The sequence below is a fragment of the Notolabrus celidotus genome, chromosome 9, assembly GCF_009762535.1.
Source record: "Notolabrus celidotus isolate fNotCel1 chromosome 9, fNotCel1.pri, whole genome shotgun sequence".
Lineage (NCBI taxonomy): Eukaryota > Metazoa > Chordata > Actinopteri > Labriformes > Labridae > Notolabrus > Notolabrus celidotus.
In genome coordinates, this window is record NC_048280.1 from 3,028,412 (window position 1) to 3,041,599 (window position 13,188).

At 36.9% G+C, this 13,188-nt stretch overlaps 1 protein-coding gene across 2 annotated transcripts in view; it reads right to left on the minus strand.

Moving 5' to 3' along the window:
- Nucleotides 1-13,188, minus strand: part of rusc2 (RUN and SH3 domain containing 2) — a 63,594-nt gene that overhangs the window by 23,358 nt on the left and 27,048 nt on the right. For both annotated transcript variants that reach the window (XR_004632382.1, XM_034691665.1), the window contains exon 2: nucleotides 1,068-2,796. Coding sequence is in view for 1 of the 2 variants with exons in the window: in XM_034691665.1 (XP_034547556.1) it covers nucleotides 1,068-2,627 (1,560 nt within the window). In the remaining variant the exon portion in view is untranslated. The remainder of the gene's footprint in view (nucleotides 1-1,067; nucleotides 2,797-13,188) is intronic.

A 13,188-nucleotide genomic window follows, 5' to 3' on the forward strand; every position in this document is an offset into this window, starting at 1 on the left:
ATAAATAAGGGACTGTTTCCACTAGCAGCATTTTTTGCACTGGTAGTGTGCACAACATTAACTTAAAAGCATGACCGCTTACTGCTGCTTCTCACTGGCTGCCATGTTGGAATCTCACCTGGAGAACTCGTGCATTACTGTGACTTGACTGCATGCATGTGTTTGATGGTATAAATTAGGGCCTATGTCCACTTACTGCATTATTTTTGCACCGGGAGTGCACACAAACCTAAATTGTGGGTACCACTGTTGCTGTTGCTTCTCAATGGCTGCCATGTTGGAATCTCTTCTAAAGAACTCTTGCATTACAATGACTCGGACAAACATCTGTATTTGATGGTATTTAAGAGCCTGTGTCCACTAACAGCAACAGTGTGCAAACTCAAATTAAGAGCACGACCGTTAACTGTTTCTTCTCACTGGCTGCCATGTTGGAATCTCACCTGAAGAACTCTTGCATTACTACCTTGCATTACTGTGACTCGGCTGCATGGCTGTGTTTGTTACGTTAAGGGCCTGTGTCCACTAACAGCTTTTTTTGCACCAGGAGCGCGCGCAACCTCGAAATGAGAGCATGTCCGCTTACTGCTGCTTCTCACTGGCTGCCATGTTGGAATTTAAACTGAGAAAATCTTGCATTACTATGACCTGACTCTGTGACTGTGTTTGATGGTATAAATAAGGGCCTGTGTCAACTAGCAGCATTTTTTGCCACAGCAGTGCTTTGACCTTAAATTGAGAATGCATCCATTTACTGTTGCTCCTCACTGGCTGCCATCCTATCAGTGGCATGCTGAAAATGTATTACTACCTTGCATTACTGCGTCTCAGCTGCATACCTGTGTTTGATGGTATAAGGGCCTGTGTCCACTAGCAGCATTTTGATTGCACCGGCAGTGCATGCATCCTTATATTAAGAGCAGTAGTGCTTACCGTTGCTTCTTCCTGGCTGCCTTGTTGAAATCTCACCTGAAGAACTCTTGTATTGCCATCAAGGCTCTTCAAGGATTGGCCTCTCTTTATATACATACAATTTTTAAACAAGTGAGGTAAGATTCTCCACTCACCCTTGGTGATTCTCTATCTTCCTCCTCTTCTTCTACGCCCTCCTCATCAGCTTGCTGCCTGAATAGAAAGTACTGGCTGGGCTGTGTCGGGGTCGGGCTTCCTTTGCTGTGTTCGTCAGAGCAGCTGTTGACTGAGGAGCCTGCAGGACTCGGGGAAGACTGGGATGAAAGGTCGCAGGTCACCAGTTTGTAATAGTTCTGGGTGGCGACAACCAGGCGAGCCTGACTCTGCAGACAGGAGGCCAGGTCTCCAGATGAGCCAGAGTGTGGAGGGTGGAAGGAGTTGCAGTTGGCATCGAGGTCAAGAACCCCTTGGTGTTCCACAGCGCAGGAGCAGGTGGATGACGTGGAGAGGTGTGGTTCTCGGATTTGAGGGAATGTGCCGTCGATGCAGAGCGGCTGTTGCTGTAACAGCGGAGGTTCAGTTGGGGAGGTGTGGAGGTCCAAGTAGAAAGCTCCTCTGGTCGTGTCCTGTGGGTGTCCATGTGGGTCAGAGACAGACGAGGTGCAGGAGTGGTCGGTGGAGCTGTTTAGGTTTGTGTGCCCAGAGACAGGAGGCTTCTCCGGGATGCCGTTGTTCATCTTGTTGTAGATTGCGCTGAAACTCACGAGCACACCGTCCGAGCTGTTACACGAGGAGTCGCTGCCGTAGCCCTGCTGGCACTCTGAGAAAGGCTCGGAGAAGTGCTGGGGGTAGTTCTGAGAGAGCGCACAGCAGGAGCAGTGCTGTGTGGAGGAGCTGGACGAGTAGGAGCCGGTCTTGCTGCTTCGCCCACACCTCATAGGGTGATCTTCATCTTCATCGTCATCACCCCAGTCCTGCTCTCCACAATCCATGGACATGTTTGAGCCGCTGCTGCCGTGGCGGCGCTGGTTGTCCAAGCCTCGGATGTCCAGGTCCTCAAGGTGGTTCGAGAGGTCTGAAGCTACCGCCCTCAGGGAGTTCCGGTGGCTTCCGCTCACCGAGCTGTGCAGAAGAAAAGGTTCAGAAGCAAAGCTGAGGTCATGTAGATGGAAAGGAGCAATCCCGTCGTCCAGGGTCAAGTTGGTGTCACTGTGGAGGTGAAAAGAAGAGTCTTCAAGGTAACCGCTGAGGTTGTCCCCATCGTCATCCTCTTCCTCTTCTTCCTCGTCGTCTTCAGTATTCAGCAGGAATGGATTGTGACGTAGAGGATTCCTGTTCCTGGGCTTGGTTCGGGGTAACGTGTGAGCAGTGATGAGCTGGTCCTCAGAGTTGCTCGAGGTAAATGATGAATCATCACTCCCGGTGCTGCCTCCCTTCCCCCCACCCTTCCTCTCTCTTCCTCTGTTTTTGGAGGACCAGGGGCCGCTGGAAGTCTGGATCAGGCTGCTGTAGAGCAGCGCCTCTCTCTGGAGCACGTCTCTCTCGGGAAGCGAAGTGGTGCGACTCAAGCCCAGGTTCTCCGGTTGGCTAAATGGGTTGCCCTTCTTCAGGGAGCTCCCGCAACCGCCCTTCCGCCCACCTGACACCTGGCAGTGCACCAGGGGGATGTGATGAACGATCAGGGTCTCTCCTGACAGCTTGGGAGGGCTATCCATGGTCCAGGAAGAGGGACTGGAGCAGAGGAAGGCTCTGTGCGGTTGAAAGGGAAGTTAGGTAAGTAGAAGACTGTGTTCAGACTGTGTTTGATGGGTTTAGTTCTGCAGGGCTGCCGGGGACTTGGAAGGAGAGGTCGGGGAAGTCAACGGCATGGTCGGAGTGGTACATCTGCAAACACAAGAGACAAAGAGGGAAGGAGTTAATAAGGCAAACAACAAGCACCAAAGTTTCTAGACACTTGATTGAGGCAAACAGTGGAACCACAAACACATCACAACTTATTTCATTGAGATATTAAATGAAAGTTCAGATGTTAAATGTCTTTGAGTGCCTTCAAAAACACAAGTTCTTAAACCTGCAAAAAATAAAAGAAGATCCTCTAGTATATCATTTTGTCTGGAGACATCTAAGGAAGGAACTCGATCTAAGAAAGTCCAAAATACGATGGTTTAAATGGTGTAGTGGAGCAGATGTCCAACACATTAAAACATTTCTCTACAAATTGGTTGCTACAAAGCAAAGATAACCCTCATTATTAACAAAGGTTAATTCTAAGACTCTATAAAGTGTCTCCAGATTTGCAGTCTAAGCTCCCTCTGGTCAATGAGTCTCGTTCATGCAGCAGAAATCACCATAAAATAAGCTTATCTGCAGCGGCTGCAGCGGCAGTGCAGAACTATGAGCCTCAGACCTCATCTGTACACCGGGCAGGGTGACTCAGCAGCATGTGAGGCGGAGACAGTGAGGTAGGCAGACACACACACACACATACACATACAGACACACACACACCAACAGCTGAGTCTCAAACAGAGCTATGATCTCATCTCCACTTAATGCTACACCCTAAAGCTGTCACACTCTCACAGTATAGCAACAACTTCCCTCACCGTCGTCTGTCCAACCAGAACATTAACACATCTCCACCTTATTACTCTCAGTATGAGGTATTCAGTTTATCATATTTTAATATTAAAAAAGCTACATTTATAATGATAGCACCCTGTGATGTGATTCATGCACTCATTTAGCTGCAGATATTTCAAACTGGCTAATGCTTCATATTTAACTGACAGAGGTCTATTGATTAAACGTCATTCTGCAGAGTTTAAGGAGTCCCAATGCGTTGTTTTTGATGTCAATAAACAAATCCCAGACCAGGTGTAGAACCTGGGTTTACTTACAGCCGACAAATTGGACAACAGGAGAGTAACAGCTCTATTTCTGTGATGGAACAAGAATGGATCTGTCTTTTAAGATGTTGATGGAACGGAATGCGACTAAGCGGAATGGAACAGAACTATTCTGATTCATCGAAGCCAAATAACAATAGAAGAGAATTTTCAATAACAAAAGCAACACCAGGAAAAAACTGATCGTACGTCATATCATATCAATCCACAGAAAGTAGTCCGCCTCATTCCCCCTGCCTGTTGATACTGTGGTAAAACCGTTACAATGGAACGCAATGCGACGGAACGGAATGGAATGGAATGATTTCGATTGATCAAAGCCAAATAACAACAGAGTAGAATTCTCAACAACAAAAGTGACACCAGGAACAACCTGATCACACACGTCATATCAATTTAATCCACATAAAGTAGTCAGGCTCATCCCCCCTCTGCCTGTTGACACTGTGGTAAAAACGTAGAATGGAACAGAATGGAACAGAACAATTCTGATTCATCAAAAGCCAAATAACAACAGAGTAGAATTCTCAACAAAGAAGCAACTCTAGGTAGTGGTGCAACGGATCACCGTTGATCCGTGATCCGTTCGGATGCCTCTCCACGGTTCGGCACGGACGTAGTCCGCGGATCGATTGATGAAAAAAGTTGCGCGTGTTCGCGTGATGACCGCATGTTCAATCCACTCTCACTCGTCAAGCGCAGCGGTAGTTGTGGTAAGTGAGGGAGCAGAGGGACTTGAAAAACCTCCTGCATCTTGTAAGTCACATGTGTGGGAGCATTTTGGGTTTCCCTGTGAAATACAGTGAATGCTGAATGTGCTTGAGCCACGTTATGAAATTCCGTTGCGCACCCAGTAGACCAGAGGCCGTCAATACACAGCCCGCGGGCCGCATCCGGCCGTCTATTTGTGGCCCCCGAACTGTTATCCCTTCACTCTGTGTTTTGGTCGGGTCACCGCGTGTTTACTGGGACTTGTCTCCATGTCAACGATACGCAGACAGGCTGTTACTGGGTCACTTAGAGTCCACTGCTGCGAGTACAATTTTTAACTTTCACTTTCGTTTATGGAGCAGTTCGCATGTTGGCACTTTGCCAGCTGTAGGACCCTAGAATCAAACGGTGTGTTCACAGTTTGCAGCTCAAAGAAAAGTGGACGGTGAAAATCAGAGATTGAAAGAAGAATGGAGTGAAATTTTAGAAGTTCCTCTGCTCCTTCACTTGCCATGCCATGAAATGCAGTGAATGAGGCAGGACGGCCCACAGATAGGGTGCTTTGCACATGCAGTACATTTTGAGTTGAATGTTGTTTTTATTTAATGGGCAAAGTGTTTTACAAAATAAATGGAGGGACAAAGTTATATTTGTCTTGTCTTCTTTTTTTTTTGCTGATCCGAAAAATGATCCGATCCGTGACTCAAAACCGTGATCTGATCCGAACCGTGAGTTTTTTGATCCGTTGCACCCCTAACTCTAGGTGACGCTGGTGGCCTAGCGGTCTAAGCGCCCCACGTATAGAGGCTATAGTCCTCGTCGCAGAGGTCGCAGGTTAGACTCCCGGCCGGTCGACCATTTACTGCAAGTCTTCCCCCACTCTCTACTCCCAACATTTCCTGTCTCTCTCAAGCGGTCCTGTCCATAAAGGCGAAAAAGCCCAAAAATATAACTTAGAAATTAAAATTAAAATCAACACTTGGAACAACCTGATCACACCAGTCATGTTAATTTCATCCACATAAAGTAGTCCATCACATCCCCCCACTGCCTGTTGACACTGTGGTAAAAACATTAGAACGGAATGGAATGAAACGGAATGGATCAAAGCAGAAGAGAACGATTCCGATTGATCAAAGCCAATTAACAGAATAGAATTCTCAACAACAAAAGCAACACCAGGAACAACCTGATCACACATAATATTAATTCAGGCCACATAAAGTAATCATGTTCTCCCTCTGCCTGTTGACACTGTGATAAAAACGTTAGTGTGGACCCGTCTCAGGCTGGTCTTCAGAGTGGGGAAATAATGACAGTTAGCGGGCACAGATGTGAGAGCAGCCTGAGGAGCTACTGGACCCCAACCATCTCTGAGTCCTGCTCACCTTGTCTTACATTACCTTTAATCAGTTTAATGTGAATTAGAACAAATAAGAAGGTTGATGTTTAACTCAACCAGGAATTGAAATGTTCAGACTCATAATTTGTCCCTGAAGTAGGCGGACTAGAATCCATCTTTGAATCAATACTTTGTGTCTACATCTTGAGGTGACAGCTTGGTAATGAGAGGGGTAATGTATAGTGAAAAGGTAGTAATGCAAATGGGAAAAGACCCCTTCACTTTACATCAAGGTCCTGCTCACCTTGTCTGTAGTTCTCATGTTGATGCATCACAGACCTCAGAAGCTAACCCTGCTATCGCTCCATATAGACTCATAACATCAGCTTTGCATTCATCAGAGAGGCTCCGGTGCCGGCTGCATTGTTTGCCGTGTTTTCTGTCATTTTGTCGGTCGACAGATTTTCTGTGAGGCTGCCAGAAGAAGATAAACACGCTGGAAGTTATTTCTCCATTTGCTTTCACTGGCTCTCTTATCTAAAATTACATGGAGCTCTTCAGGCTTTGTTTTGTCGTGCAGAGTTTTGGATGTCACACAAAAGCGACACACAGTATTATATTAAAAAGAGTTTAACAGCAGGCACTCGCTGACAATCGTCTCCAGTGTTTGCTTAGTGCTGATTTGACTGTTATCTGGAACTGATGTGGAAAGACTTTTTCAAATGGAACACTAGGATGTATTTTTGTCAGCACAGCTGTTTTTAGATGCATAGATTTTTCTGTTTCCAAGGTTACTGTGCAGCCTCCGCGTCTATCGGCTAGCTTACCAGACTTCATCAAACTCAGCCCGTGTAAGTTCTGTGTCATGTCTTTGATTTTCCTCCAGTACAGTACGATACAAGCCGGATTAGAAGCAAAAGTTTACCTTAAATCATGGACTCACCAGATCATGACCTGGACCAGACGAGAGCTAACTAAGCCCCGGGATAATCCCTTTATTATACCTGCTCCGGAAAACATAATCCCAGATAAAGCAGGTTGATTAAAAGCAAATTCTAAATGAAATTCAGATCCTTAAATCTCTGGAAGTTCTGCGCTGATAAAGTGAAAGAAATGTGGGAGAAGATTTACATATTTTAAGACAGACGAGCAAAAAAAACTGCAGAAGAAGAGTGCAAGAGCAAAAAGCAAACTCAAGACCGACCTTTTTAATCTTGCTTTAAACAGTTTTATTCTTAACAGTTTTATTTCACCTTACTTTATTTATTTATTTATTTGTTTATTCATTCATTCATTCATTCATTTATTTATTATCTAGTTCAAATTTTAGTCAATTTTATTCTATTCAAATTTTTTTAATTTATTTTAAGTATATCATCTTATTTTCTTCTAATGGTTTAATATTTTAGTCTTTTATTATCTTAGAAATGTATTTTTTTTTGGTGACTTTAATTTCCTGTGTTGAGTTTTGACATCTTCTTTTACCTCCAGTGTTTCCTCATTAAGATGCTGTATCATGTGTTTCCTCAGTTTGTTCAGTAACTTTTTGTATTTTTTATTTATTTTATTTATTTATCTATTATCTAGTTCAAATTTTAGTCACTTTTATTCTATTTCATTTATTTTGTATTTATTTATTTTAAGTATAGCATCTTATTTTCTTTTAATGGTTTAATATTTTAGTGTTTTATTATTTTAGAAATGTATTTTATTTTGGTGACTTTAATTTCCTGTGTTGAGTTTTGACATCTTCTTTTACCTCACGTGTTTCCTCATCAAGATACTGCATCAGTGTGTTTCCTCAGTTTGTTCAGAAACTTTTTATATTTTTCATTTATTTTATTTATTTATTTATTTATTATCTAATTCAAATTTAAGTCACTTTTATTCTTTTTTATTTATTTATGTATTTTTTTTTTGTTTATTCTAAGTATAGCATCTAATTTTCTTTTAATGGTTTAATATTTTAGTGTTTATTATGGTAGAAATGTATTTTATTTTGGTGACTTTAATTTCCTGTGTTGAGTTTTAACATCTTATTTTACTTCCAGTGTTTCCTCATCAGGATACTGTATCATGTGTGTTTCCTCGGTTTGTTCAGAAACTTTTTTATATTTTTCATTTATTTTATTTATATATCTATTATCTAGTTCAAATTTTAGTCACTTTTATTCTATTTCATTTATTTTGTATTTATTTATTTTAAGTAAATCATCTTATTTTCTTTTAATAGTTTAATATTTGTGTGTTTTATTATTTTAGAAATGTATTTTATTTTGGTGACTTTAATTTCCTGTGTTGAGTTTTGACATCTTCTTTTACTTCCAGTGTTTTCTCATCAAGATACTGTATCATGTGTGTTTCCTCAGTTTGTTCAGAAACTTTTTTATATTTTTCATGTATTTATTTATTTATTATCTAGTTCAAATTTTAGTCACTATTATTCTATTTTATTTATGTACTTATTTATTTTATTTTTTAAGTATATCATCTTATTTTCTTTTAATGGTTTAATATTTTAGTGTTTTATTATCTTAGAAATGTATTTTATTTTGGTGAGTTTAACTTCCTGTGTTGAATTTTGGCATCTTATGTTTCCTCCAGTGTTTCCTCATAAAGATATCATGAGAGCATTTCCTCAATGTGTTCAGCAACTTCTTTTTTACTTTGTATTTATTTGTTTATTTATCTATTATCTAATTCAAATTTTAGTCACTTTTATTCTTTTTTATTTATTTATTTATTTTATTTTATTTTATAAGGATCGCATCTTATTTTATTTGAATGGTTTAATATTTTAGTGTTTTATTATGGTAGAAATGTATTTTATTTTGGTGACTTTAATTTCCTGTGTTGAGTTTTAACATCTTCTTTTACTTCCAGTGTTTCCTCATTAGGATACTGTATCATGTGTGTTTCCTCGGTTTGTTCAGAAACTTTTTTATATTTTTCATTTATTTTATTTATATATCTATTATCTAGTTCAAATTTTAGTCACTTTTATTCTATTTCATTTATTTATGTATTTAATTTTTTTGTTTATTCTAAGTATAGCATCTTATTTTCTTTTAATGGTTTAATATTTTAGTGTTTTATTATCTTAGAGATGTATTTTACTTTGGTGACTTTAATTTCCTGTGTTGAGTTTTAACATCTCATTTTACTTCCAGTGTTTTCTCATCAAGATATTGTATTATGAGAGCGTTTCCTCGGTTTGTTCAGAAACTTTTTTATATTTTTCATGTATTTATTTATTTATTTATTATCTAATTCAAATTTTAGTCACTTTTATTCTTTTTTATTTATTTATTTATTTATTTTATTTTATTTTATAAGTATCGCATCTTATTTTATTTGAATGGTTTAATATTTTAGTGTTTTATTATCTTAGAAATGTATTTTATTGTGGCGAGTTTAATTTCCTGTGTTGAGTTTTAACATCTTCTTTTACTTCCAGTGTTTTCTCATCAAGATACTGTATCATGAGAGCGTTTCCTCGGTTTGTTCAGAAACTTTTTTATATTTTTCATGTATTTATTTATTTATTTATTTATTATCTAGTTCAAATTTTAGTCACTATTATTCTATTTTATTTATGTACTTATTTATTTTATTTTTTAAGTATATCATCTTATTTTCTTTTAATGGTTTAATATTTTAGTGTTTTATTATCTTAGAAATGTATTTTATTTTGGTGAGTTTAACTTCCTGCGTTGAATTTTAACATCTTATGTTTCCTCCAGTGTTTCCTCATAAAGATATCATGAGAGCGTTTCCTCAGTGTGTTCAGCAACTTCTTTTTTACTTTGTATTTAGTTATTTATTTATCTATTATCTAATTCAAATTTTAGTCACTTTTATTCTTTTTTATTTATTTATTTATTTATTTAATTTTATTTTATAAGTATCGCATCTTATTTTATTTGAATGGTTTAATATTTTAGTGTTTTATTATCTTAGAAATGTATTTTATTGTGGCGAGTTTAATATCCTGTGTTGAGTTTTAACATCTTTTACTTCCAGTGTTTCCTCATCAGGATACTGTATCATGTGTGTTTCCTCGGTTTGTTCAGAAACTTTTTTATATTTTTCATTTATTTTATTTATATATCTATTATCTAGTTCAAATTTTAGTCACTTTTATTCTATTTCATTTATTTTGTATTTATTTATTTTAAGTATATCATCTTATTTTCTTTTAATGGTTTAATATTTTAGTGTTTTATTATCTTAGAAATGTATTTTATTTTGGTGACTTTAATTTCCTGTGTTGAGTTTTAACATCTCATTTTACTTCCAGTGTTTTCTCATCAAGATATTGTATTATGAGAGCGTTTCCTCGGTTTGTTCAGAAACTTTTTTATATTTTTTCATGTATTTATTTATTTATTTATCATCTAGTTAAAATTTTAGTCACTATTATTCTAATTTTATGTACTTATTTATTTTATTTTTTAAGTATATCATTATTTTCTTTTAATGGTTTAATATTTTAGTGTTTTATTATCTTAGAAATGTATTTTATTTTGGTGAGTTTAACTTCCTGTGTTGAATTTTAACATCTTATGTTTCCTCCAGTGTTTCCTCATAAAGATATCATGAGTGTTTCCTCAGTGTGTTCAGCAACTTCTTTTTTACTTTGTATTTATTTATTTATTTATCTATTATCTAATTCAAATTTTAGTCACTTTTATTCTTTTTTATTTATTTATTTATTTATTTATTTATTTATGTTATTTTATAAGTATCGCATCTTATTTTCTTTTAATGGTTTAATATTTTAGTGTTTTATTATCTTAGAAATGTATTTTATTTTGGTGACTTTAATTTCCTGTGTTGAGTTTTAACATCTTCTTTTACTTCCAGTGTTTTCTCATCAAGATACTGTATCATGTGTTTCCTCAGTTTGTTCAGTAACTTTTTTATATTTTTCATGTATTTATTTATTTATTATCTAGTTCAAATTTTAGTCACTATTATTCTATTTTATTTATGTACTTATTTATTTTATTTTTTAAGTATATCATCTAATTTTCTTTAATGGTTTAATATTTTAGTGTTTTATTATCTTAGAAATGTATTTTATTTTGGTGAGTTTAACTTCCTGTGTTGAATTTTGACATCTTATGTTTCCTCCAGTGTTTCCTCATTAAGATATCATGAGAGCGTTTGCTCAGTTTGTTCAGCAACTTCTTTTTTACTTTGTATTTATTTATTTATTTATCTATTATCTAATTCAAATTTTAGTCACTTTTATTCTTTTTTATTTATTTATTTTATTTTATTTTATAAGTATCGCATCTTATTTTATTTGAATGGTTTAATATTTTAGTGTTTTATTATCTTAGAAATGTATTTTATTTTGGTGACTTTAATTTCCTGTGTTGAGTTTTAACATCTTCTTTTACTTCCAGTGTTTTCTCATCAAGATATTGTATCATGTGAGTTTCCTCAGTTTGTTCAGAAACTTTTTTATATTTTTCATGTATTTATTTATTTATTTATTTATTATCTAGTTCAAATTTTAGTCACTATTATTCTAATTTTATGTACTTATTTATTTTATTTTTTAAGTATATCATCTTATTTTCTTTTAATGGTTTAATATTTTAGTGTTTTATTATCTTAGAAATGTATTTTATTTTGGTGAGTTTAACTTCCTGTGTTGAATTTTAACATCTTATGTTTCCTCCAGTGTTTCCTCATAAAGATATCATGAGAGCGTTTCCTCAGTGTGTTCAGCAACTTCTTTTTTACTTTGTATTTATTTATTTATTTATCTATTATCTAATTCAAATTTTAGTCACTTTTATTCTTTTTTATTTTTTTATTTTTATCGCATCTTATTTTATTTGAATGGTTTAATATTTTAGTGTTTTATTATCTTAGAAATGTATTTTATTGTGGTGAGTTTAATTACCTGTGTTAACATCTTATGTTTAACATTAAGATATCATGAGAGCGTGTCCTCAGTTTGTTCAGCAACTTCTTATTTTAAAGAAAAAGTATTGTCATTGTTTTTATTATTATTGTTGCATTTATTGTGTTCTTAACTTTAGGATTGTGGGGTAGGTTTGGGGTCGGGGTTGGGATTAGGATGGGGGGTCTTTTATATATATATATTTTTTTTTCTTACTGTACTCTATTCTAAGTTGTTTTTATTTACAGCACTTTGTGTTACAATGTCATTGTATGAAAAGCGCTTTATAAATAAAATAAGTCTGATTGAGGAGCTAAGAAAAACAGCACATCAGAGGGATGCAAACATTCAGTTTCACAAGGACAACAACATGCCGATGTGAATGCTGATGAGACCTTTAGAGCACGATCACGACAGGTGCACAGCGAGAAACCGCTCTGTCATTTATTCTGCTAAACAGAGAGCAGAAAGGTCGGCTGAGGCTGCAGACTGCAGCTCTGAAGCTAAATGTTAGCATGACGAGACAGCTTTCCTCAGCGGCAGGTTAATAACGGAGATGCCACTCTTGAAGAATGACCTTTTTAAGACGGAGGAGTGGGTGGTATTTGCTTTCAGGGAGGTGGAGGAGTGCAGCCCGGCCTTTTTAGCGCCATAACAGCAGCTCACGACCTCCTACTGCAGACTGGAACGAGCAACATGTCTGAACTTTGATTGATATTGACTCTAACTTCATTAATAATGAGGGGAGGGAGGTGTTTGTCGCAGTGTATTCATCACAGGCATCAGAGTTACCAGTCAATTGAATAAATTCTTAATATTTTTATTATTGTAGGCCTGAATTATCGCTCATATGTTGTGTCTATGTGCTGCCATAATGCTATAAAGCTCTACTACCTGGATGTAAACAAGCACAGATGACAGATGGATTCTCGTAGTGCCGCATATCCACTCTGCCTGCCGTACAAACCTTCACCTCTCTTATATTTACACCCCTGTCTCCAGATCTCAACATGAGGAAGCTGACAGTGCTGGAATATTTACTATCCTCTTTGACGGTTCATCTTAAAGGTGACATATCATGCAAAATTGACTTTTTAATGGTTCTTTACCTGAAATATGTGTCCCTGGCATGTCTACAAACCCCCTGAGAATGAAAAAAATCCATTCTGCCCCTGTTTTGATTTCTACACCTTTCTGTAAATGTGTGTGAAATGAGCCGTTTCAGACTTCCGTGTTTTTGTTACGTAACAACAATATCCGGTCTGTCACAGAGTCAGAGCTCGGAGCTTGTTCAGCCCATAGACTGTATAAAATAATACTGAATCCCCCCTCTGTTTTTCATTACCTGCACAAATGTGTGCTAACAAGGAGCTTAGGAGGGAGGCATGCTAGTT